This window comes from Vipera ursinii (genome assembly GCF_947247035.1).
Source record: "Vipera ursinii genome assembly, chromosome: 1".
Classification (NCBI taxonomy): domain Eukaryota; kingdom Metazoa; phylum Chordata; class Lepidosauria; order Squamata; family Viperidae; genus Vipera; species Vipera ursinii.
In genome coordinates, this window is record NC_139512.1 from 206,918,943 (window position 1) to 206,946,423 (window position 27,481).

The 27,481-nt window shown below is 41.1% G+C and overlaps 1 protein-coding gene across 3 annotated transcripts; it reads right to left on the reverse strand.

Moving 5' to 3' along the window:
* Positions 1-536: 536 nt before the first annotated feature.
* LHFPL6 (LHFPL tetraspan subfamily member 6) lies at positions 537-27,481 on the reverse strand. Of its 3 annotated transcripts, none has more exons than XM_083350830.1 (4): positions 27,182-27,481; positions 24,755-25,353; positions 3,479-3,577; positions 537-689 (listed from the first exon to the last, which is right to left on the reverse strand). In XM_083350830.1, exons 2-4 carry the CDS (start codon positions 25,149-25,151, stop codon positions 571-573), a joined length of 615 nt encoding a protein of 204 aa, XP_083206956.1. In that variant the 5' UTR covers positions 25,152-25,353; positions 27,182-27,481; the 3' UTR covers positions 537-570. The 3 variants fall into 3 exon arrangements, with proteins under 3 accessions (XP_083206956.1, XP_083206958.1, XP_083206957.1); XM_083350832.1 differs by lacking the exon at positions 27,182-27,481 and adding an exon at positions 26,583-26,647; XM_083350831.1 differs by lacking the exon at positions 27,182-27,481 and adding an exon at positions 26,179-26,376.

A 27,481-nucleotide genomic window follows, 5' to 3' on the forward strand; every position in this document is an offset into this window, starting at 1 on the left:
GCAGGGGGCCAATCTGCCAGCCCGTGATGCCGTTAAAGGCAAACTGTGTTAAGGCCTAAAAACAGGTCTCCCTATAGATACGCAAGTGACAGCCACACTTCTGAGAAAATTGGCACTTGCTCACAGGACAAGCAGGTTACAAAGGGGGGAAAAACCCTAACCCTTTCTTCTCTATTTGCTGAGAAACTTTTCTGAGGCCCAATCCTCGTGTTTGAAGACAACGTTCTTTAACTCTTTTCAACTGACGGTGTGCTAAAATCCCATTGCTTCTCCTCACTCTTCATCAGGGGATACTTCATGTGGTTGGACGATGCCCATAACCGGCCGGCTAGGAAGAATACAGTTACAACCTAGCCTCCTTAACATTCTCAGTCTGAGGTTCTTAAGACCCAGAGAACTTCCTTCCTATTCACAGTATCACACATCAGTTCCAACTTCACTGACTCGTTTGCATTTATCTGGCTACTATAAAGAGTTAATGCATCTTCTCAAGAAAACATACGAACTGTTTCCCCCACCCCCACCCCCACCCCTCACCACTGGTTTGTTTTGTTCTGTTTTGTTCTGGCTTTAATAAGGATATTGTTTTTGTTTCTTGCCAGAGAAACAGGCCAGCCAAGTGCACATCAACATTGCTCCTGCAGCTCCTCCTCCTGTGCAATAGTAAGCCCAGCCAATTTCACAGGTGCCTACAGGGGAGACAAAAGACACAAACAGAGACAGTGTTATTGCAAGCGCGGTCTTCCTTTTCTCAATCTCTCCCACCCAACCACCAACACCACTGGAAAAACAGTAGTATTTTGATGCCGTATTTAATAATTGAAGGAAAAATGCAAGTATTCGTATGCCATATTTATTTGTTCCCTGCCCATCAAGTGTGTAAACATGCTGGCTCCTTGGTGTGAGGATAGGCAAAGGTCAAGTTTTCTTACCTTCAAGAGATGCCTGTTTTAGAGCAAGTGCTTAGGATTTTGGAAAGTTGTATAAAAACAGGCACTCGTTGGAGTTTTTAGGGATTAAAAACTCCTTTTGTATTCAAACACTGTGTCCAGATATCTGCCCATAAACCTAGTTTAGTTTGCTGAATTCATTACTTAATCTGGACTGATGTAAGCTTCCTCTGTAGGGACGCGGTGGCTCAGTGGGTTAGGACGCTGAGCTTGTCGATCAGAAGGTCGGCAGTTTGGCGGGTCGAATCCCGAGTGCCGCGTAACAGAGTGAGCGCCTGTTACTTGTCCCAGCTTCTGCCAACCTAGCAGTTTGAAAGCACGTAAAAATGCAAGTAAAAGAATAGGGACCACTACGGTGGGAAGGTAACAGCGTTCTGTGCGCCTTTGGCGGCCACATGACCACGGAGACGTCCTGGGACAAGCGCTGGCTCTTCAGCTTTGAAACGGAGATGAGCACCGGCCCCTAGAGTCAGAAACAACTAGCACGCATGTTTGGGGGAACCTTTGCCTTTGAAGCTTCCTCTAAAGCCAATAGCGCAAATGACACAGGGAGAACCTGAACAATTTTCATTCCCGTACTTGGACATAAATGCCTGTGGAATGGGAGGGTACAGTTGCTTTTGTTGGCCACTGGTGAGATTTCCAAAGGCACCTGGCCCCTTACTCAGACTAGGCTAACCTTCGAAATGAATCATCAGACTGTTTTGCTCATTAATGCTGAGAAGAGCTGTTAAGTAGGTAGGAAAAATGTTCTTAAACTGGGCAAAGTGCAGGAAAGTGCCCAGCTTTGCAAAGGCAACAATAAAAGATGAGAAGAGGAAGAAGCAATGAATACCAAACTAGATGTATGTGATGTTGAATTAAAGGATTTAGAGAAAGTGACAACGTTGTTGGTTTGAAATGGTGGTATAGCCCAGACTCTCAGTAATGGCTTCTGAGAAAGCCATTACTAAACACATTTATATTAATAACATGTATTTAATCATCAATCTACTTCATTTCCTAGGAATATTTTAGTAACTTGGAGAAAGAAATTTTCACTCCTGAATAGCTGACATAAAAATAGAAAAGCTGTCTTAGATTAGCAAATCTGCACTGAGGGTAATTCTTTTTTTATTTCTAGTCTTCCTTTTAGGGGTGGGTGATTCAAGGTAATTTTCCTTTCAATGAATACTGCGTATATCAATTTGTCAGTGACTGGACATTCTGGAGAATGGGAAATGCGGAAGAGATATAAATATTCAGATATATGAGAAAAATATTTGAAAAACTCTAAATAATTGAAACCAGATGCTCTAGGTAACAGTCAAGGGTTTTTGAATTCAGGCACTAAGCCAGACAACTGCTATATACAGAATAAATTAGCCTTCACTGTTTTGTTTGTTAAATTTATATTCTACCTTTCATTCGGGAGCTGCCAGCTCCATGTGAAATGTGATTATCCATGGTTTTTAAAACCATAAAAGGAAGGCACCTAGGCGGACACACAAGCAAGGGACACTAGACTACATTTGACACTTATTTTTTCAAATCTTCATCATTTTGTATAGACTTAATGCCTCTTGATTTATACAAAGTAACTGGGGCAAACCAGGATCATGTTCCAGATGACTTGCCATTAATCTAGAGTGCCCTGTCAGAAAGTCTGGGCAAATATATATGAATTGTACTTTCTGTTAAAGTAACCCCCGTGGGATTCAACACAGAGCAGTTGTACCGGGCACACAGCATTAAGTGAATTTTATTTCCTTATCCAGGTTGCACCTGGGTATACCTTCAGGAATCAAGGACCATCTGAAAAAAAAGGGGGGGGGATTTTTTCCTCTACTTCACTATGGTTTGGGGGACCCAGTCCTTTTTGATTTCTGTATGCAACATCCTCACATTCAACTTAGGATGACCATTTCAACATGAGTTAAAGTTAACAGTCTAGAGGACTCACATTACACGACTTAAGGTGGTAGAGCAGGCAGAAATTAGGGAAGAAAATATACTTAAGATCGCACTATGGTCTAAACCATAATTTATATAATTTAAAAATTATATACACAACAATATGAAATCACAGTTGCCAGCTCTGTAGCTGGTGTTGACCTTCATACGCAATGAATTTTTCCCCAAGGACCTAGGATAAGTCAGCATAGTATATGTGTGGATCCAAGCTGTGTGGCCTCTTGTAATCAAAAGAGGGAAATTTTTGTCCACTTATTATTGTTATTATTGCTTTATAATTTAAGCAAACCCAATAATTGCAGTTTATAGATGATTTGCATCTTAGCATGTTATGCAAACACAGCCAAGACCAAACCACAGTTAAACTAGCATGTAGGCATAAGCCTCTGAAGTGGCTTTACTTTAGTCATAGGTATGGATTTTGGCTGGGCAGCTGTTCCATTTCTTAAAAAACAGAAGAGCCTTAACGTCTTTCATTCTTGTTTTTCTCTTTCTGGTGTTGTTTTGTGAACACTCTGAGCATTTGCGAATCCATTTCATTTAAGGCCATTTTCCGTAGGACTAGGATTACTCACCTAGTTCAAACTGGTCGGAAAGATTGCCACAGGCTTGTCTGACTTCTTCACTGCCCCAGCCCAGAGGATAGAGAGCACACCCAGAACCAATCAACAAACCTACAGGTGAAAGAAAGCAACACATTTTTAGCTGGACTATAGTCAACAAATGGCATGAACGAAGTTTGTGGTGGACCTCATATTCTCCTTGAGTGCTCTAACTTTTCCTCTACTGAACAAAGAAAAGTTCAAATATAATGTACATCTTTGGACTTTATAGAAAGATTACAAGTATTTGAGTTAACATCATGTGCTATATTGACAGCGATGCGCGGGGGGGGAGGGAGGGAGAAAAATTACATCAGACCAAATTGCTGCTCTCTCTTTAAGAGTTTCCGTCACGTTTAATTCATCTCAAGGTGATATTATGGGCACATCTATGTAGTCTTCCTGAGGACAATATGAAATGGTTCACAACTATCTTCTTCCAGAATATGTAAGTCCAGCTTGCAGCTCTGGGGTCTTCTGGAAAACCTCCCATCAACTACGACCGCAGTTTCTATCTTGCTTAGCTTCTCAGACTAGACAGGGTCAACCAAGTTTTGCTATCTGCTGAGGCTGCTCTGATTCCTTGCCCGCAAAAGACTAATACAAATGTTGAAAAGGAGAACATGTCAGCAATCCAAGGGAAGACGTTATCCTATCAATTGTATATAATGATTATTTTTGCGATTCACCTTACCCAGCACCCATGCATGCATTTATGATTCTTGGTATCTTTGATAAATTCTTCAGAAGCGTTTGCACCTAAGAATACATGTACATGTGTCTTTAAAAAGTATTTTCCCTACACACACACACACACACACACACACACACACACACACACACAAGGCAGAACTTAATAAAAAAAACAGGACTCCCACACAATCTAAATCTAAGTGTATTGGGTGCTTTAATTTATGTTCTTGGAAGCAATTCCTTAGGCACGGCCATCAGTAAATGCAATGTATTTAACATCCAATCAATAAATCTATTCAGACAGATTATCCACTGGTTATTCCTTTCAAGTGTTTTGTGGGGGGGGGGAGGAGGAAGAAGAAGAGGGCTCCTGGCCATCAAGATTTCTTTCTTCTTACATTTAAATACAAACTGCTGAAATCTGCACTGGCACCATCATTCTGTAACCAGGCGCTGTTCCAGACAGCCACATATATGGCTAGAGATTGCTGTGTTGTCTCTCTGCTTGGGTGAGTGGAATGGGAGAACAATGGCTCATTTGAGCCTAAGAGGCTAAGTGGATGGGATGAGGCAAGCCCCTGGGGTAGTAGACTGCTCCTATAAGAAATGAAGCTGGACATTTTTTTAATAAGATATGAACCTGACTAGGAACTGAATGGCAAAATTCAAATCATATGCATCCATAAGATCTAATCTACTGATGAGTTGTGGAATTAGAAACCAGGAGACTCAACAACAAGAGTTCCTCAAATGGGAAAAAAGAAAAAAAACAACCATCTGGTTCCTGAGCCCTCTGGAACTCAGGATGGAAAGTTTTCCAATCTGAACCGCCCTACAGCTGAACCGGAAGAAAACGGGATACTCAGAAGTCAGAGGTATACAGCAGCTCATGCCAATGTCAAAACAAGAAAGGACAGGTAGTCCTTGACTTACAGCCATCGTTTAGTGACTCTTTGAAGTTACAACGGCACTGGAAAAGGTGACTTACGACTCTCTTTTCACACTTACAACTGTTCCAGCACCCCCGTGGTCGCATGATCAAAATTCGGACGCTTGGCAAATGGTTCACATTTATGACGGTGGCAGGGTCCCCGGGGTCATGTGATCGCCTGTTGCAACCTTCTGACAAGCAAAGTCAATGGGGAAGCCAGATTCGCTTAACAACCGGGTTACTAACATAACAACTGAGTGACTCACTTAACAACTGTGGCCAGGAAGGTTGCAAAATGGGGCAAAATTCAGTTAACAAACTCTCTTGCTTAGCAAATGGAAATTCTGGGCTCAAGTGTGGTCATCAAGGGAGGATGACAAGTAAACGTAAAGGTTTCCCCTGTCCAGTCGAGTCCAACTCTAAGGGGCAGTGCTGATCTCCATTTCCTAGCCAAGGGAGCTGGGGGTTGTCCAAAGATGCTTCCATGTGGTCAGGTGGCTGGGATGACCACGTTGGGTTGGTGCAAATGACATAGGTATAAGTTTGTAGGTTCATATGTTGAATATTCTTTTTTTCCCCACTTAGCCTATTCTGGTTTTACCACAGGAATCTTTTTGCAGACAAAACAGAATTCAGCATCTCTATTAATAGGGCGGTCAGCCCAAGAACTCAGGAACTTCTGGGAAGGGTGAGGCATTGTAAATCCTGGATGTGATTAAAAATGCATCTGGGCAGCTTTAGAATCAACTACCTTTGCTAGTGTGGGTGTCAGAAATTGGCTAAATGTCTTGCTAACTTCTTTGTGCATTTCCTTAGCAAACGTTGGAAATCTCACTGATAGTGGGTAAGGCAGCTTCTTTATCTGGTAAAGGTATCCCGCAACTTTCATTAATACAGGCCAGTTGCCAAGTGTCCAAATTTTGATTAGGTGAACAAGGGGATGCTGTCACTCATTAAGTGTGAAAAGCGGTCATAAATCACTTTTGTCACTGCCATTGCAAGTTCAAATGGTCATTAAACAAATGGTATTAGAAGTTCTGCTACCTGTAGAAAACCTCACTTTGGCAGTACACTTATTTTAAATGATTTGTAAATGTTTAGGAATGCTGAAGAGCGGTGCGGTAGCCTAGAGGTGGCGCTCTCGCCTCACAATCAGGGGGCTGTGAGCTTGATCCTAGGTAGTGGCAGAGATTTCTCTCTCTGGGCACAATGAGTAATTGTCTGCTGCAAACTCCGTGTAGGTGTCAGGAAGGGCATCTGGCCAGCAAATGTTCAGCTCCATTCAGTCGCCCTGACACCACCTGGATGTAAGGGATTACCCTGGGAGGTCAGTGGGACTGGTTCCGGGCCATGCAAACAAATGCCCCATCCACAGGATGGAGGCAGCATGTGAAACCAACACCCCTTCTGGCCCACAGAAACACCTCCACAGAACCGGTCCCCTGTGCCAAAAAAAGTTGGGGACTGCTGGATTACAGGAAAAAAATTAGGAGGAGTGCAGAAAGTCATCTATGGGTACGGGTCTGTGTAGTAATATGTAATCCATCTTCAAGCTCTAAATGAATGGATGAAGCAGCTGCCCCCAACGTGGAAAAAACAAGTTAAAAAGAAACTAAATTTTAACTGGTTATGGCAGAATTCTGGTTATTGCAGAATTCATGGCAGAAACCCCAAGATATTTCCTTATGAATCTTTTTTTAATAGTGTGGAATCATAATTAGAACAGTTAATAGTACAAAGAGAGACTTATATACAGAAAGAGCTATTTAGAAAATTGTTTCTTTGTTCCCAGTATTTTCAGTTACAGCAAGAACATAAACAACTAAAAATAAGCATTTCTAAAGGTCAAACAACATATGGAGAACTTCATGAAAATTCAAACAAAGGAACAGCACATAAATCACATGCAATTCTTGTTGAAATAAGCTTCAAGAATGTAAAGAAATAACCACTGGCTAAGCTATCCCATACAATCAACAGCAATTTAATCTTGTTTATATAAATTAACGTCCAGTTTCAAGATGAACGAATAAAGATTAAATTACAAAATAAACTTAGGGAAGAAGAATGAATGGGTGGGAAGGAAAATGAAGTTAGAGAAAATCATGGCCAAATGCATACAATCCTCAAAAGGTTAAAGAACAAAGGGCAACATATAAAGCAATATATGGATTTGGTGGAAGCCAAAACTGGTAGTTTGAAAGAATAGGAAGGAATGGAATAATATAGTAAATGGGGTAAGTATAAACTAGCTGTTTTACAGGTAGTCCTCATTTAATGACAGTAATCGGGACTGGAAATTCTGTCGCTAAGCAATGTGGACATAAAGTACAAGTATCAGGTGACCACATTACTTGGTGACTGCAATCCCAGCAGTTCCTGTTCCCATTGTAAAGCAAGGATCACAGGTTGTCAAGCAAGGATCTCATCTGACTGAGGTTTGGGACTTCCTGCCAGCTTCCAACAAGCAGGGGCAATCAGAAAGCCAGTAAGAAGTTGCAACTCGCAATCATGAAAGGCTTCTCTTAGGCAGCTTGCAGGCAGATCAGCGGAAAGTGTACGCAAGAGAAGGCAAGTGTCGCATCTAAGGCATGGACAGGGGTTGCTGCTGCAGCTTGGTGCAACTCAGCAGCTGCCTGCTCACCTAGGGGATCCTCTGGAGAAAAAGCATCAGGAGTCGGAGCAACGTACAGGTCCTGATAGCTTCTCCATTGACTTTCCTTGTGGGAAGCCAATAGAGAAGATTGCAAGTTTGTGATCACTTGACTATATCATGCTGCCTGAATAATTATCATAAGATCGTAAGGATGGTGCTACTGCCGGAACATTTGAGGACCACTCCGAAGTCTCCTCATTCAGCGTAGCATGACTTGAACGGACACCGAACAAGTGGTTGTAACCCAAGGACTACCTGCATTTCTTTTTCTTATGCCTTTAAGATTTTTCAGCTTGTTATTTCTTCCTTTTTATACTTGGAAAAACATAGTTTGCCCCCAAAGGGTATAGTGTAGTGATATACATACATATAATCACACTATTCCCTTTTGGAGAATGATTAAAGTTGATGGAAAATGATTAAAAAACCTCAGCTGGCCAGCATGAAGTATTAGGGTGAGGGGATGTACTAATTAAATTTGCTGATAGTGTCCTATTTTAAAGGATGGCATTGTTCAGCTAGTTTAGGAACAGGTGCATGGATATTATTAAGGATATAATTGATATTTCAGTTCCACTGGAGCCTTAAGTGATATTAGTAAAGCCTAAGACTAAAATCCTAGAGATAATGAATGTACACAATGGACTATTAAGAGTGATACTGGCTTTTGACTAATAGTGCATAGGAGCGCACCTGAATATCGAACATACTAGAATGAGACAGCAATTCAATCTAATTTTTCATTTATTGATTGTAGCACAGTGCTTGATTGTATACTGGTGCTTGATTGTATACTGGTAGAGAAAGGTCACAGTCTTATTTAAAATGTGAGGAAATAAGTGTTGGTGCTCTTTGTTATCTGAAGACCACATTTATATTGGAGATAGAATTGATACAATAAAGATATTTAAGAAATCTTCAAAGACACTTTCAAAACTTAGGTAGACCCAGAGATGACCCAGAGAATAGAACAGAATAGAATAGACCTTATGGTCACTTTAAACGTACACTAATCGGCATAAATTAAAATGAAATTTCAGAATCTGGTAGTCCTGCTGGAAATACTTTGAAACCTCCTCCCAGAGGGGAAGAACAGACACAGACCGTAAAGTAGGTGTGTGGGGTCTCTAACAATGCTTTGAGCTCTAAGCACAAAGCGCTTATAAGCAATGTCCTGAATAATGAGAAGTGGGCTTCCTATAATCTTCTTGACTGTCCTTACCACTCTCTCTTTCTTCTATCTGAGGCACTGCTACCACCAAATCAAACAGCGATGCAGTTTGTTAAAATGTTCTCAATTGTGCCACTGTAAAAAGTGGCCAGGATAGGAGAAAGATGTGCTCTCCTCGTCTGATGCAGGAAATGCAGAAAATGCATTTCAATAAGATTCTATTGTATTAAGATTATGGTGTTTGTTATCATCATGAAACATAGGAATTGATATTCAGAAGATTTGGTCTCCATGCCACTACATTATTTTCATTATTTATAATGAAAATCTGTAATACTGTACATAAAACGGGAAATGCTGAATGGGAAAGAATGCAAGTCTATCTTTTGTGTATTTGTGTTCCATGTGACAATGGAAGTACCAAATGATGTCCCATTTCACATTACATTATTTTGGCATCATCATGTCTAAGGTTGCCCATGTGTCATTTGTACTGACAGATTATACAGGCTCAAAAATTAGTGTATAAAATGAGTAGGGGTGTCTATACCTTCCTTTGGACTCAAATTCTGATGAAATGGAAGCAGTAGATATTATTTAACATCTACGTTCACATGTTCTCTCTTGAGGTGTTAGTAGAATTGTTTTAACATATGTTCTATAATCTTTTGAACACAACATTTAGGACTAGTATTTAGAGAGATATGTAGATTCTTTCCTAAGCTAGTAATACAAACACAGATACAGATGCACACGCAAAAACACAATCTTCTCTGTACAATTAGGAAAGATCTGTTTCCTGCTCTAGTCTTCCTTGTACAGTAATCCACAAGCTGCTACATACTTGCTTGTAAAAGCTTCATCAATCACACAGGAAAGGAATGGAAAATACAAGTCACATTTTGCTGTGACTAAAAAAGTATAACGCAAAAAGTTCTGAGATGCTCTGGGGGAAAAGTGTGTGTGTGCGTGTGTGTGTGTGCACATGCATGTACGTGTACACACACAGAGAGACACACATTCCTTATGTGGAATAGCTTTAAAAATATATGCACGTGTTTCAGAATTAAATAATTTGTTAGGCAGAACCAAAGCAGCAAGATATTGGTCTTTACCAAAAAACCAAGGAATATACATAGTTGCAATGGATTTTCAAGGGAGGTATGCATTCTGCTTTCATCAGAATTCTAAAAGCAATTTTTCATAATTTTAATTGTATTCAAGGATTGATCGTATTCTGCTCATTTTAGAAGTGTCTTCCCTTCACTTTTATGCAATTTTAATTGATGCAACCATATCATCACTGTAAAACTATTTTAACCCTTGAAAGTAGCCTAACTGCACAGCTTAAGGCCATTTAAGCATCATGTGCCTTTTCAATTCCAATTTTTTTTAAAATATCCAAAGTGAATTGCTCATCTCTCTTTTCTCACTGATCTTGCTAAAGATTTGCATGCAAACACTGCAAGCTAGCCTGTGAGACAGCCCTGGTTTCATTAGGCAAATTGCCCAGGGTTCATGAAAAAAATTAGCTACAGCTGAACAGGAAAACATTGACTGTTGTTGATATAGCACACACAATATCTTTGGCAAGAATCCATGGCCTGGGGATAGAAGTGACCTAGCTATTATCTGATCTGCTGCTTAGATGCAGCTGCAAGAATGTAACTCTTTATTATTGAAACAATTATTTCTGAACAGTGGGGGTCCAAGAAAGCAGGAATTAATTTAGTAATATATATTCATGGATTGTGAGGGACACAAGCAACTGCATTTGAGGATAAAGGTTGTGCCGGTAATTGCTGAATTGATTTTTTTAAAGCTCCACTGACACCCAAGCTACTATTAAATTTGCAAAGCAATGTTAGGACTCTATTTAAAAAAAAGCCGCCTCTGTTGGCTCTCAGCCTAATGATTAAATATTGTGCAAAGAGCAATGCTTACTTCCCAAGTGACCATTGTTCACAAAGAAGACTCTTTGTGAACCAGTGTTCACAACAAGACTCTTCAATCCACTAAATTGATAATAAAGGTTACACACCGCCTTGCTCTGCTCAAACTGCATCTAAAATAACTAATTAAACCCCTATCATTCTAACAAGAAGTGCACATTCCAAGAATAAGGAGCACAATCTGATAATGCAATTAAACGTTCAACCCGGACAATTATTTTAACCGGGGGGGGGGGGAAGGATGGTTTTAGCCCTTTTGAAATCCTGAAAAAGTGGGGTCCTTTGGGAGGGTTTTTCACAAAGCCAAAGCCATCAAAACTCTGTTAGCTCTACTTGAAATTCTGTTTTGATCAGCCTTTCCTTGATCAACTATGCTGCGGCCTCCACAGGACGCCAGACAGGGAAAAGCTGATAGAGAAGTGGAAGCAAGTTCATTTAACACAAGAAAGGAACTTGCGAGAGTCTTATAGAGGACAATCTGACCCCTGACTCTGTGCCTGGAAACTGGACGGCCAGGGCAGTGACTACCAAATATGGTCTTGCTTGTTTCTGCCAACCCCATTTCATCCGCAAGAGTTGAAGCTTCTGACAATGCCTCACGGGCAGAACATACATACAGTTGATTGCTTACATTCATCACAGACAGCAGACCGAATCAATCCACTCATGTGCAACAGAAATGGGAAGCTTTCTATTTTCAGTGGCTTGTTTTCTTGCTCCTGGACAATGAGAGTCTGTGTAAAACCCCAGCGTTCCCAAATATCGATGGTCTGCTTTAAAATTGCCATGTGGTTCTGGGTAGCGTGCAGAACAGTAGGAATAAAGATTTGTTGTCACAAAAAATAACAAGAAGCTTGCGGCATCTTAAACATAGGCAGATCTACTGTGGGGTATCCTTTTGTGTTGGGATATTCTTTCAATATTTTATGCATAATCATCTGTCAGCAGCTTTAATATTGGGGAAACTGGAGCATGTTTACAAAAAAAAAGATTAGAATCTCAAATGAAGTTTATCTTCTGGAGATGTTGCAGATTTCACTGTTTTCTTGGCAGCAATATGGAGGTAATTTTGCCATTTCCTTCTTCCACAATTTTTAACAGATCCTTAGTTTGATTTACAATTTGCTGTATTAAAGAACTAACCAGGTCCCACCTCATTTAGTTTTTTTGAGACTGCTCAGGTTCAGCTTGGTGCTGCTGGGCACAGAAAGTCTGAGCATTAATTTGAGATTAAAAATAGGCAATATCCACAAAATTACAAATGGAATATTTCATTTCTCAGGATGCTATTCCCTAACCTGGAGATGTCTGTCTGTTCAATAAAGGAATTCTATGGACTTTCATTATCAATCAGGACGTTAGAATTCTTCAAGTGAATTGTGCATAACATATTCATGCTCCATGTAGAATATCTGAAGTAATCATTCCGAGTATCTTCCTACATGGAGAAAAGTGCTCTAAACAAGAACTATGGTTATGCCCTGCATTAAACACTGGAGGTTTTCCCAAAGGGGAAAAATGGGTAGATGGTAAATAGATTGATAGGTCTCACCTAGCAATTTCCCCAAAGCACAAGTGGAAAAAACAACAGTGAAAATGACTTAAGTTGAAATCCTTCAGGCAGGATAGGAGGAGTAATCTGGTGAGTTTGCTAGCAGTATCGGCCAGAAGTTTCCTACATCTGCATAAAGAGTTGCTTTAGGCTTTTTTCATTTCAGCAACTTATTGGGGGTGGGGAGTTATTTTGTTGCTTTTATTGCAAACAATTGTTGTTGTTAGTTGCAAAGTCATGTCTGACCATCGCGACCCCATGGATAATGTTCCTTCAGGCCTTCCTGTACTCTACCATCTTCTGGAGTCCATTTAAGCTCACGCCTACTGCTTCAGTGACTCCATCCAGCCACCTCATTCTCTGTCGTCCCCTTCTTCTCTTGCCCTCAATCTTTCCCAGCATTAGGCTCTTCTCCAGTGAGTCCTTTCTTCTCATTAATAATTAGGAATAATTAGGAATTTTAAAAAACCCTTTTGTTTCTCCAGGGTTCTTCCAGACAACTGTTTCAACACGCTGTCTTCCAGCCAGAAGATAACAATTCTTTCATGTTGTCTTATATCTCTATTCAATATTTTAAGGAGTAAAATAAACAAGAGAGAAGACAATGGGCATTCTTGCTTTGTTCTTTTGTATTTCACTAGACTTTGGTAGATCTCCATTATGTACAGATCTCTACAACTATATACTTTCTGTGAATTATAATTGATCTTATCCGTTTTATGAAGTTCTTTCTAAAGTTCATACCTTCAAAAACTTTGAACAAGAAAACCCAGTGCAAGGCCTTCTCTGCAACTAACAAAATCAATGCTAGTTTTCCGTTGTGTTGTTCCAAGTACTCCAAAATTTTGGATATTATTTTGTAACTGTCTTTTAAGTAAAAATACATATTGATCCTCACTGATCCAATAAATTCTTGTAAAACTATTTTCAACCTATCAGCCAAAATTGTTTTAAACGTGTAGGCATTTTTCAGTAATTATATTTATCTACATAGTTTCTTGTTAAAATAAAATCTTGTCCCTCTTTACCATTTATATTATTTCTATATTGGCTTCTTTCCAGCTCTCTGGCATCCTTCCTCCCTGTAAACTAGAATTCACTGCATTTTGTAAAGATCATAAAAGACATCTGCAAAGTATTTATAATAAGAATCTGGTAATCTGTCTAGTCCAATCGTCTTTCCAGTTTTAATACTTTTTAAAGCTTCACAACCCTTCCCCACCCCCAGATCCATTCATAAATTGTTTTTGTTCCTCTGTGGTCTGAAGTAAATTTTGTTTCTTAAAGTATTCATCTATTTTTTGCCAGAGAAATATCTTGTCCTTTATGCAAACTGGAATAATATTGATAAAATGATTTTTTGCACAGCCACATTATCCACTAATGCAGTATATCCCTTTTGTGGTTTCAGTATCTGCAACATGTGCAGATGTTAAGTCTTTTGCTAAACGTTTTTAAATCTTTGAAGCCCCCTCTCCTTCCCCCCCCATTTTTTTAATCCAATAAGAATGCTGACCCACCAAGTGGATTACTCTTATCTTGCCACTCAGAAAATCTCTCTTTAGCTGTAAATTGATTACATCCAGAAATGGTTACCAAAGTGAGACTTTGGCAAACATTGTGTTCATATAGGGTGCATTATAACTGTGCTTAATTGAAATTCCTTGACTCCCAGCTGCTTGACTCATGAGTCAACCAAAAAACCTCAGTTCCTGAAGTCTTCTCACAAGGAACAGCTGTTTGGAGTAGGTGATGTCACAATCTCTCCTTGTCCAGAAAGACTACACTGGCCAGAATTCACCTTCTGGTTGTCAATCTCTGTCACAATGCTGTCTTCCATAAATCTTCACCGGGAAGCTCAGAACATGACAACGTATTATTGATGGCTCCTTTCCCTGCCCCAATTTCCTAAAGTCTCTTTGCTAAAATCTGTCTCCTTCAAGGTTGCTTTCAAAAGAATTGGCAAGATTTGCCCATTTGGACTGGTTATCTAGAATTTGGAGTTAAGCCAACAAAAAAATATTGAACTTCAACGGCATTTTATTTGTTAAGGTTTATACAAAGCTACATCATGCGTGGGTGTCTACAGTATGTGTTTAAATCCATCCATGGTTCACGATTACCTTAAGAAAAATATAATATAAATTGGAATAAACTAAGAGGTCATCTGTATCTCATTATAAACATGAAGCTAGCCAGGGAACTAATGAACTATGGAAGAGGGATGAGCTGCCAACATTAGAAAAGAAGGAAAAAAAGTATTTTTGCCTAGCAAGAACCTCCAAATTGGACAACAATAAGAACTATGTCTCTGAACAAAATCTATCTAGTATTTCAGTTTTAAGGAAAGGGAGAGAAAATGACTGACTAAGTCCTAGAATCCCAACTGAAGTCTAAGGTACAAAAGTAAAAAATATCATAAATGATTACCAGCTAACTTTCTGGATCATTTTCTGGCTATTCTAGTTAGTCCTCAACATACAGCCACAACTGGGACTGGCATTTCCATCATCAGTCAGTGTGGCCATAAGCCCAGTCACCACCTGACCAGACCTGATTTTACAACCCTTTTTACCATAGTTGTTAAGCAAGTCCACATGGTTGCTAAGCGAATCAAGCTTCCCCAATTAGCACTGCTTGTTGGAAACCAGCTAAGAAGGTTGCAGACCACAATCACATAACTGCACGATGCTGAACCCGGTATTTAAATGTCAGCCAGCTGCCAAGCGTTCAAATTGCATCCTGTAATTGCAGGGGTGGTGTTGACCGTCCTAACTTCAAGGAAAGATTGTAAATATTTTTGTTTTTATGAGGAGTAACTTTGAACTGTCATCCAACGAATGGCCCTGAGTCAAGGACTTTGTGCATGCAGTACTCCAAGAAATGATTTTCTAGGTCTAGGATAACAAATTGTTGCTCACTCTTTATATCAAAGCTGTGCCTGCTGATGCCAGGAATATTCTCTGGCAGCACAAGTGCCAAACGCATGTCTGGCCCTAGTCTAAGCTGGCTGATACAATTACTGGAAAGGGAAGCAAGGGATTATTATGATCCCCTGCTATTTTTCTGCAATGAGAGGAATCTCTACTCCCGGCAGTTTGGAAACATGAATGATAAGTCTGCAGATGTGGACTAATGACAGCCTGCGAGGGATTAATCTATCATTTTCCATTTCTTAGAACATTAGACATACGACTAAATATTTTATCGTCTCTCACATTTCACGGGAATGTGTTCACACAGGACAAATACATGACTCTAGGTGGCTATATCAATCGAAATAATAAATACATAAATGGGAAAAGGAACTTTCAGCCATGTCTGCAAAAGTGGGGACTAGAAAAAAGTCCTTTGTCAGAAATGTTTTATGGCACCCAGGGATGTTGCTAATAGACCGCACATTCTCATGAAATGTGGAAGGCAATAAAATCTTTAGCCTTATTTTTAATTCAATACATTATCGAGCTGGTATATATTTTTTCAGACATTTTGCATCTGTCGTTCACTATGTAAAAAGAGAAAAGGGCTAAAAGGTTCAAAGAAAATAAATAAATAAATAAATAAATAAATAAATAAATAAATAAATAAATAAATAAATAATAGAAAATAAATAAAATAAATAAATAAAAAACTAATGAAAGCTTAATCAGTTTGGAAACTTTTGCACTGTTCCTTCTACTGGAGCAATTGTTAGTTAATCACCTGAGCAATCATTACAGCTTACTTGTTAAAGATATACCTGAAGTATACCTGGGAACTTGATTAAAGATATGTCAGCTTCCCCACAGTGGAAAGAGAAACCACACATTGACCAATGTTTCTACATGCCATACACAAGAATTGAACAGGAAACACAGAACTTCAGGAAGAAAAATAAAGCAAACACGTGCTTCCCTATGACCATACATAGTCCAATTGACATACTAAATATATATCCTTGTAAGAGTTTCCTTGCTAAAACAAATAATTATAATCCCAAAGCAGAGATATAACTAACAACATTACAAAAACTTAAAATTCATTTTACAAGACAGCGAGACCAGCAGCAGCAGTAGTGATGGCAGCTAAAACCAGTACTATCAGCTACCTAAATTCAACAGAAAGCCCGCATGAGCAGATGACTTCAACCTGGTGCTAGAAAATGCATTTGCATCAAGCTGTAATTGGTGCAGGGAGGTATTTGTGGAAGGATCCCTGAAAGAGAACTTCTTTTTGGATAATTGCAATAGAATTCTTGGCAAGCAGAACATCCTCAAAGGAGTGCCGCTAGATCACAATGGGCTGATTGGCAGGAAAACAGGTAGAACAAAATCGATCGGATTTTTTGATCCCCAGTCATGCATGTATCATTATCTGGGCTCAGCAGTATTCTGGCAGCTTAAATGGATCCTTCAGAAACGTTTATATACCAAGTTTACAGGAGCTTGTTTACTTTGATAAGAGGAAGCCAATTGCACCGAGATGGCACTTAGTATTTAGGTGAGGAAATGCCGGCATCAAGCTCCCTTCGTCCAGTGCGCTCCCACAGGGAGGGTCTTCTCAGGGTGCCACCAGTAACAGATTGCCGGCGGACGACACCCAGGGATAGGGCCTTCTCAGTGGGTGCGCCTGCCCTGTGGAACCAGCTGCCAGTGGAGCTGAGGACTGCCCCCGACCTCCGTTCATTCCGCCGGGACCTGAAGACCTGGCTCTTCGAGCTCTCTGGCCCAGGCTGAGAATTTTAATTTTAGTTTCAATTTTAATTTTAACTGGGGTTTTACTTATGCAGGGACGAATATAATTTTTTTAAAAATCTGTTTTTAACTTTTGTATCTTTGTTTTTAATCACCCTGTAAACCACCCTGAGTCCTTCGGGAAAGGGCGGTATATAAATGTAATAAAATAAATAAATAAATAAATAAATAAAATAAATAAATAAAATGTCGCCTGATTTATCATTTTCAGATTGAACCGTGTATGGATTGTAGGATGATGGAAAGTTCCCTTTTTCCCCCCCTTTGTGCTAGTATTTGTATCCATGCATTCCCTGGACAGAATCCAGAACCTGTAAATAAATTTGGTATTCAATTACATACCAGTCCTACCTTCCCCCACAGGTTTACCTTTCAGTCATTTCTGTTGGTGAAATTAGTTAGTATTGCGGTCCAGGAGATTTACATGGTACTCAAGTCACGATTTAAAAAAGGAATCGGGAAAAAGGAAAATTATTTTTAGTTGAGCTAAAAATATTTATAAAATAACAACTGCAGGCTGTGCCTAAATTGCAGAGCATCACAAAATAAATGAACTCGCATGTGAAATAGTTCAGAGACTTCTACTCTACCTCACCAAGGACATATTTTAAGAGATTTGAGAAAACCAACTGAAATAATAACAGAGTATTACCCGAGCAACCCTGAGCAATATTGTTTAAACAATATACATGCTATGGCCTGAATATGTCAGGTAGCTCTTTACTTGAAAGGAAAAGTGTTATTTGACATTATTTCTACTACCCGCGAAATAAAATTAACCATGTGCTTTATTCCTGCTATTTCACCTCTGTCTTTCTGCAAGTCCAGGCAGGGCTGGAGAGGGGAAAAAAAGAAAATTTTGAAAATGCAGTCAATGTTCACATCACACACCCACTGTACACTGTAATTTGTGTAATTAGTCTAAATGCTTAATTTATTTTGTAAATTGAATAATAAGCTAACTTACATGCTCGGTTTGCACCAAAGAAGACTATGCTAAACACGTGGTTGTCTGCCTTGTAACTCACAACGTTGTCTGCAGACAGAATTTGCTGGCCACCTGCATTGGCAACACGAGGAAAGGTTTGATTCAGGGGAAGACATTTGATAAGTTTGCTATCTCCTGTCTTTTTTCCATTTCTCCTATTATTTCATCGCTTACATGTCTTGTCTTTTTGTCTGAAAAGCCTGAGGAAAAGGCGTGGGTTACATTTGCAATCATGCACAATTCCCTTCCATAGTCACCATGCATTGATTTTTAATTGTTGTAAGATACCATTGGGGAAAATAATGGCTCAAAAACTCCTGCAGTAACAAAATGTGATGAGCAAGAAAGAGAGACAAATATAGTATAACAGAGACAAACACTTCAAATGAAGAACAAACAGCGATCACCTCAGCAACAGAATTTAGGGCTGTGTGAGTTTCATTGCTTTGACACATTTTAATGAGCCATGGGGGAATTCCTAAGACAAACATCTAACCCTGCAGAAAAGAACGGGAATTTGTTACTTGTTTTATATGTAATAAGCCTCAGGACTACGGTAGCTGACTGACTTATTTCCGCTGCTAGGGAACTTCCCAATGGATCAATTACACTTATATACCCCATTTTTTTATTATTTCAAAGCGAATGACTCAGATCCCTGACACGTGGTACACAAATAATGTATCTGAAGTTGAAAAATTGATATCATTTTCCACCTAGTTCTCATAACAGAGGTCAGGTAAATACATCAAACAGAAAATGGAAGTGAATGAGATTCTGGCATCTTTTCACATCTGAAGGTGCAGGAACAAGTCTTTTAGAAATAGCTACAATCATATACATTTTCCAGACTTTTGGGTCTCATTCGGCTGCAGTCCTCCAATGTATTTTACGCTGTACTTGAACATTATTGAGTTCTACTATTAAATGACAGATCAGACTAGTGAGGATGAAGCTGGGAGAGGGTGTTCTGTACCAGCCTGCTACCGGCCCTGCAGAAAAGGCAGGGACAACCCCTTTTACAAGAAGGCAAGAGGCTGGAATTATGCCTGCCAAATTTATTGCTACAAAAACAAATAGAACAAGACACGAACCAAGAAACAGGAGCTTTTCAAGTGGTTGCCTTCAGCAAACCAGCCCTCCCACGCATTCCCCCTTAAATACAGTTCAGGGCGTGGCTTCTCTCTGCCTCCTTCCGAGGAGCCCCATTGCCTTCCTCTGTTTACTCCTGATTGACTGCCTCCTGCGTCGGGTGTCCTTGAACAGGGCTAGCTGTGGGTCATCTTCATCCACGCTGTCAGGCTCACACAGCTGGGTCTGCATCGTGACCAGATGAGAGGGGTCTGGCTGAGGACTCTCATCAAGCTGTCCAATCCCCTCAGCAAGCTCTTCAACACCCCCCCTCCTCCTCCTCCTCTGAGTCGTCCGACCCAACTGCCGAACCCACAGGCTGACCCTGAATCACAACAGAGGGCAAAGAATTTGAAGAGAAGGACAGACTAGGAATCACAACTGAAGAGAAGGAGAGAAATCCAAAGGTGCTTTTCTTTCAAAAGGCACTGGACTTTGTTCTTCCTTGAACATGTTTCACTTCTCATCCAGGAAGCTTCTGGAAGCAAAATGTCTTCAAGGAAAAACAAAGTCGGGTTGCCTTTTGAAAAAAGCCCTTTTGGAACAACCATGATCTGGATGACTGAGAATCTCCATAGGCACAGAGAGAGAAAGACGAACCAATTTAGAGACGGAGCAAATCAAGAACAGTCACACTTGCTAACGGGTATAATAAAACTTCCAATATGTTCGTTCAAATTAATTATATCAAGTCATAAGAAGTTCCAAAATGAAAAATTATATAGTACTGGAATTTTCCTCGACTGAGCACAGAGAAAGTAACACCTTAAATAGGCTGTGGCATTAATTACAAGAAGAGCAAATCACTAAGCATTTAAGATGTTGGCACTGACCTTTCTAGCCTTAAACACCTTACAAAACTGACTGCGCAGTCATTATGGTTTTAGAGTTTTTTATTGTGGATTTTAATCCGTATTTTTAACTCTTTATAATCTGCCTCATTTGAAATTGCGTTAGCTGCCTTGAACAGAGAGGCAGGTATAAATCAAACCAATTTTTTTTTGTCTACATGAAATGATCTGCCAATGCACTCCATAGAAGGTTTAAGAACAGCCAATGTAATAGTACCGCAAAATACAGCATGTGGGGGACAGACCATCCATTCCGATTGCTTTTAAATCTGCTATTAAATCTGTGAAATGTGTAACCTTTGGGATGGGCCATGCCTGGGCTACAAGCATAATTTGCTTTTTATTAAACACAGGGTTCCCAGAAAGTGTGCCTCTGGCCCTTTCTTTTCATCCTGGCTCCAGTAGGGATCTCCCTTATGAAATAATTTAGCAACTGCTGCTCTTCCTAGAGACTGGCCAGCAGGTTGGATAGTAGCAAGGACAAAATTTAATTCAGACTGAAAAAGGTTTACATTATGAAAAAAGGGGAGCAAAGACAAATGATGAATGAATGAATCATCCATTACCATAAACTATCAGCGAAGCTGCACGTTAATAAACTAAATCCATTTTTCCGTTGGTTAGGTTAGATTTTTCCTTAGAAACTTCCCTTCATAGCCCTTCTGTACGAGGTTAAAAAAGGCATATACATACACCCATTATTTTATTTCTCCAACGCCTTGCTTTTCCACAGTTCACTTGTTGTGTGCCTTCTGCACAATTACACATCAAAATGCTCTCGGTGCGTCTTATCTTTGTTTCAGTGTCGAAACGTGATGCGAAGTTTCAGCCTAAATTTCCCCCTGGTCTAGGTTTTCCCCTCTGCCCCCATGGAGCTGCAAGTCAAAAGCTGAGCACATCATACAAAAGGCCTTTTTTTAATCTTCAGCCCCAACCATCGCCTAAGGAAGGGGGGGAAAGCAGGGGTTAAGCGTCATCAGTTTGAGTTGCTGTCCAAGTTGGGCCTATTGATTGGAGCTTTGTACCCCAGGGTTGCTAGGGGCGTAGTCTGTCCCTGTTGTTGCAACTAGAGGGAATAGTCTCTGTCTGGCTAGTGGTTATAGTTGCCATGTTTGCTATCCTTGTCACATTGTTCAGCTGCTGAATGAAGGATCCTAGGATACTAACTAATTTGCATGGGGCAACTTGTTCCTCTCCACCAACCATCTAAGCAAGACACAGAATAGCAGTGGCCAGCTACTGTTATGAGAACAAGACAACTGGGCAAGGGAGTGCCCAATTCAACATTCATAATTACCTCACGAAGTAACCAGAATTTGTAATCTGTTTTCTGGAATAGAAGTTATTCTTCAATGTGTCAAGTAAAGAGGATAGCTGAGCTCTTAATGTTAATCGTATAACTAATAAGATAATAAGAGAGATTTGAATTACACCAATTCACGGTGAAGCGTACAAAGCATTTTAATGCTTTGTGTGCTTCACTGCGAATTGGCATAATTCACACCTTAAGACGGTGAAAATCAAAGAAAGCATACAAAGCATTTAATGCTTTGTATGCTTTCTTTGTTTTTCACCATCTTAAGATATATTCCTAGTGCTTTTCACTAACACACACATACTCCAAAATCAAGTTGCTAAATTGGCACTACATAATGTACAGATAAGTGCAAAGAACTACCGTTCCAATCATTTTGACTACATCAAAACATTTCACTGTAGCTACTGAAAGACATGTACTGCAAGAGAAATGCAAATTGTTGAGAGTAAGATTTTTCATTAATGAGAATGATGAAATTTGATAAAAACAGCCACAAAATGAAACTCTTGTACAGAAAATTATCAAACATTATACTGGTAGTAGAAAATGAGGGCAAGATTAATTTCAAAAGCAGACAAGTATTACTGCGTAAACATCCAATTTCTTTGTTGGTAGAGTTTTCTGAAAGACTTCACATTAGAATCTTTTGAAGAAAGTTTTCCAGTACCCTCAGTCAATGGAAAAATGTATATTACCAGGTTCATTTTAATTTAGACAAAGCTAATTATGAATATTATGCAAATTTCTCAAAAATCTTTCTACTAATAGCTGAATAATTTATTTGGCAGAAAGAGAGGAAACTGGGAGAAAAATGAATATGTTATGTTTAGATTAAAACCTTTCTTTGGGAATTATTTTATTACAGTGCTTATAATTATTTTAAACATAGCTAATTGAGTTCACTTCCCTAATTAAGAAAAATAAGTGATACTGCTACACATTTCAGCATTAATTTTAGCATGTGTGAATTTTGCACCTAATTTTATCTCCTTCCATAAAAGTCATTTGGAAGAGTTAATTAGAATTTAATTAGAACTGTCCAATTGAATTTACACCAAGTTTGTGTTAATTATTAATTTTTTTTACCACCCAAAACACTTTGAGAAGTATGCTTGTAAAGTAAAAGAAGAAATCCCCCCCAAAATAGGCGAGTGGAATATTTTCTATTGACAGTGGAGTCCATCCTATATCTTCATAATTTTAATCAGCTTGGATGGATGTGGCTTTAAAGAGGAATTGCAGAGGCAACCATTAGTATTAACTTATGCAATAGTGATGAATATCTGTAGCTCGGCTATAGGATGAGGATGAAGGTTCGTTCTCTGAGCTTGTGGATTGGTTTCCGAATGTTTTGTTACCAGGCTGGGTAACATCTTCAGCAGAGTTTAGGGGATGACGGTGTTATTCTGATTATTTATTTATTTATTTATTTTATTACATTTATATATCGCCCTTTCCCGGAGGACTCAGGGCGGTTTACAGGGTAATTAAAAACCAAAAATACAAAAGTTAAAAACCAAGTTTAAAAAAGATTAAATTTATCCCTGTACAAATAAAACCCCAATTAAAATAAATTAATCCTCAGCCTGGGCCAGAGAGCTCGAAGAGCCAGGTCTTCAGGCCCCGGCGGAATGAACGGAGGTCGGGGGCAGTCCTCAGCTCCACTGGCATAGGAGCTTCAGGTGTGGGGCTGTCACGTGAGGGTCTGTGATGGGTCTTGTGATAGGCCAGGTGTGTCATCAATGAGTTTTGTGATGGGTTTTGTGATGGGGAGGTTACATCTGGTCAGGGTCATTGGGAGGTGAATTGCTGGTGGCAGGGCGGGGCTTGTGTAAGTTGGTTGAGGGTCATTGCAGCCTCTGGTTGGCTGTGTGGTTGATTTGGATTCTGAGGGGTTCGTAGGCTAGTTGTAGGTCAATGTGTCTGTCGATGGAACTGCTTGTGGAGTGCCAGGCTTCGATGACCTCACAAGCATGGTGGATGATAGCATGGCCGATGATTTTTATGTTGCTCCAATCACACTGGTGCTGTTGGTGTCGGTGTGGATAGTGATTTAAGGATTTGGGATCGTGGCCTTTGACTGCCAGCCAATGTTTGTGGATCCTGGTTTTCAATTTACACCATCAGAATAGAAATTTGATATACTCTATGAGTTCTGCATTGCAACATCGTGGTTTTTCCCCCCAGAATGCTTATAAGGGAGGAGTTAAGGCCATTATCAGCAAGCCATTTCCATTTCTACCACCATTACCTCACTGTCAGAAAACAAAGTTCCCATAAGCTCATCTCAGCAGGGGGCAGCACTTGGCCAAACATATCTAGATCTGGAAGCAAAGCAAGCTTAAACCATCATCAGTGCTATGATGACATATCACCAGGGTATTCCAAGGCTGGAGGCAAAATTGAGGAAGTCAAAAAAAAAACTATGCCAGAGAAGGGAATGGAAAATCACTTCTACTCTGTTGACCAGAAAACTGCATGGATGTGTAACAGCCAGAAATTTGGCTCAGCTCAAGGGAGGCTTTGCGTTACCTCCTCACAAAATGTCACTAAATCTGACTTCTTGCATAATTCTTGTTTTTTTTCTCCCCCTTCACAGCTGCAGAAGATAGAATTGAAAACAGCTGCAAATATACACACACACAAAGAAAGAGGGAGTACAGCCACAGACACACACAAAGGAAAAATTAGAATTAAAACCATATGGCCAGAAACAATAAACTAGACGAAACTATTTCTGAGACTTGAGCAGACTTTGGGGAAGGGAGAATAACTTTCAAAATATGATCTGAGCGCCAATCTAAAAATCTTTTTTCTAATAAGTTATGTTTCCCATTTTAATATAAACAGTTGAGGGGATGTTCCAAGAAATACAATGGTCTTTCTGTTCGGTATAAATGGTTAGAATTGTGGTGTATTGTGTTCTCACCAAAACAATAAGGCTTCCTTCAGGCAAAACATGACTGAGTCAAGTACTCTTTCCCTGCAAGTAATGGGTGGAAAATCTCACTACTTCAGGGACAAGAGATTAGAGTGAACTCTGAAACAATTCTTTCCCCACAGGAAAATGACAATACTGTATTAAAGGGTTCAGCATTTGAAATTCCATTCACTGTCTTTTTTTTTCTTTATAAATACACCACCACCCCATTTTGTAGAGGCTGGCCTTAGCAGAAAAATGAATATAAGAAAGAATTTGATTCAGCAAGAACAATGGAGGCACTGTGTGCTGGCAGGCCTTGGCTCCAAGGTCAGGAGTTTGCAGGTACTTACCCCCTAAGAACTGGATGCCTCCAGCCACCCTGCCCACCGTCCTGGAGATCAGCTCATATACACAGCATCCCATAAGTGCATTGAGGGCCACTAGAAGGAGGAGGCCACAGCCCAAACCGGTCACCACTGTGCAGATCTGCCATTCCACACTCGGAATGGCCTGGAAGGATGCGTAACGTCCACACTGCTCCACCATTATTGTAATCTGGCGGCTGTCATCTCGAACTGGATAGGAACATCTCCGGAAAGTGCCAAAAGAGACTGGTTTCTCCAGCTGAGAACCCAGCAGCCAATAAGGCATGAAGAAACCCACACAGGAGGCTCCAGCACAAAGAAAGGAAAGCAAGGCCCAGATCACTCCGGTACAAGTCAGGCTAGAGGCCATTTTCCCAGTCATGATGACCCAAAGGAACTTGGAACAAAATCCGCCACCTGATATACTAGTTTTGGAGATCTGTGGATATTTCCTCAGTCCCAGGAACCTTGGAGTCCAAGGAAATCTTCCATAAGCGCTGTCAAACTCACTTCTTTTATCCTTAAGATTCCTGGTATGGCAGAGATGGAAATTCTTCTTGTTACTTCTTCATCCCCAATGGAAGCTGTAATTGTAATGAGAAGCATTAAGGAAGGGAGCAAGATGAGGTAAATAATCATGAGTTCTTTCAACATGGGGAAGGCGGGCAAGAAAAGCAGCAATGAAAATGAAGTTTCGCTATGAAGCCAAGCTGGGGGGGGGGGGCAATGTAAGAAATACAGGATGGAAACTACAACCAGCAAGCATAGCTTGTTCCAATTTGATAACCCTCTAATGAAGATGATCAGAATGACAGGATGGATGAGTCTTGCCAGGAGTTAGGCTGGGGGAAGCTGCAGGAAGGTTACCAGGTCCAGCTCTGGATATTGCTCTTGTGGCTTTCAGTGTCAAGTGGAAATGAACCCATGAATCACAAAGCCCCACTTTTTAGTTTGCTAAAGAACTGGTCAGCCCCCTCTCATTTTCCTACCACATCTAGTTGTCAGCTGGCAAACAAACAAAAAAGGCGCTCTCTTGTCCTTTTGACATGGAGAAGTGAGCAGTGGAAGCTTTATGGAGCCTGGAAATACCACCCAACAAGGCCTATGGTCACGTCACAGAAGTCAGCAGGGCAGCCCACGTCTACCTTGCCTTCCGACTGAGACAGCAGAGAACTACTAAAAAATCTGGGTGACTGTCGAGGGCAGCAAACAGCTACTAAAAGCTCTCACTGCTGCTATTTAGTGGTCATCCATATTTCTGCAGCCCAGTTAGCCTTGCAATCTCAATCTTCAGTTGGATGCAAACCCGTGCCCAATAACACAGTGCCAGTAACAATCCCTGGAATGTCTACGGAATCCTTAGAAGAGAAAAAAGCTGGAGGGTAAGAGAAATAAGATAACCACCCTACCAAGACATTTGCCTCCTGTTCTTTCTCCCTGAGGGGAGGAACAAATTGAGCTTCAAAAACCCAAATGGTCTTCCCGCCTTTAAAAGAGGCGAGTAAGAGGGGGGGGAGTTAACAGCTTTCGCAAATCAGGCTCTTCTGCCTCCACTGTTTTTCTCCTCAGAGTTATAAACATCTGCCCAGGTCCCAACGGAGAACAAACACCAACCCAACCCGATCACCTTTCCGAACGGAAGGAAAAAGAATGGAAGGAAAAAGAATGGGCTTGACCGCATTTGGCAATAGGGAGGAGGCAAGTCTGCGACTCCTTTCAAAAACAAAACCCAGCCTGCACCCCTGGGAAAGGAGGAGGCCCGGATCGGGCAGAGGAGCCTTCTTCCAGCATCCCCAGATTTTTCCCCACTCACGTTAAAGGGAGGCGCACGCCGACCCTCCCCACTCGCCCGGGTGCCTGCTTCGCCCACTCCACGCGATCAAAGCAACTGTAACGGGCAGCGACTGGGAAGAAGAGGCGCAAAGGGGGGGGGCGCTCTTTGCAAACTCTCCCGCGCTGGCTGTCAATCCGGGAAAGTGGGGTGGGCAGGGGGTACACACAAACACACACACACACACACACACACACATACTGCTGAGTCACCGCCTTTCTCCGGACGGCCGGGCGTCGACGCCGAAAAGGCGCTTGGCAGCCTGCCCCGCTGGACTTGCCGCTAAGTTTGGCTTCCCACCGCCGCCTCGAAAGGGGACGACGATCTGGCAGCGGGAAGAACCGGGGCTGGTGTCGGGAAGGCGCAGCAAAAGCGGGCGGGCGTCCGCCCCCCACCCACCCATCCACCCACCTTCCCCTGCTCTTAAGATCCGGGGCAGGCAAGGGGTTCTCTGGCGCCTTTTGCCCCAGACGGCTTCTCCGACCGCCTTGGGCTCCAACGGAACGGCGCTGGGCAGCGACAGCTCCTTAAAGCGGACGAGGATCGCCTTCCGCCCCCGGCCACGCCGAGCCTCTACCGACCTGCCTGCGCCGATCCGGCCCGGGCACACATGGAAGCTGCAAAGCGCGGCCTTTCTGCAGCTGCTCGGCACGCGTCGGGGCGGCGGACGGCGGCTTGGTCCGGAGCCGCAGAACCAGCTGCGGCCGCCGCGCTCGGTTCTAGGAGGGAAGAGCCAAGCGGGGGTCCCAAAATCTCGGCGCAAGGAGCTCCGCCCCCTGCCACCTACGAGGAGGAGGAGGAGGAGGAGGAGGGTGGGGGGGGGAAGCCTCGCGCGCAGCCTTGTAAGGCGAAGGAGGACAGACAACACCCGAAGAGAAGCG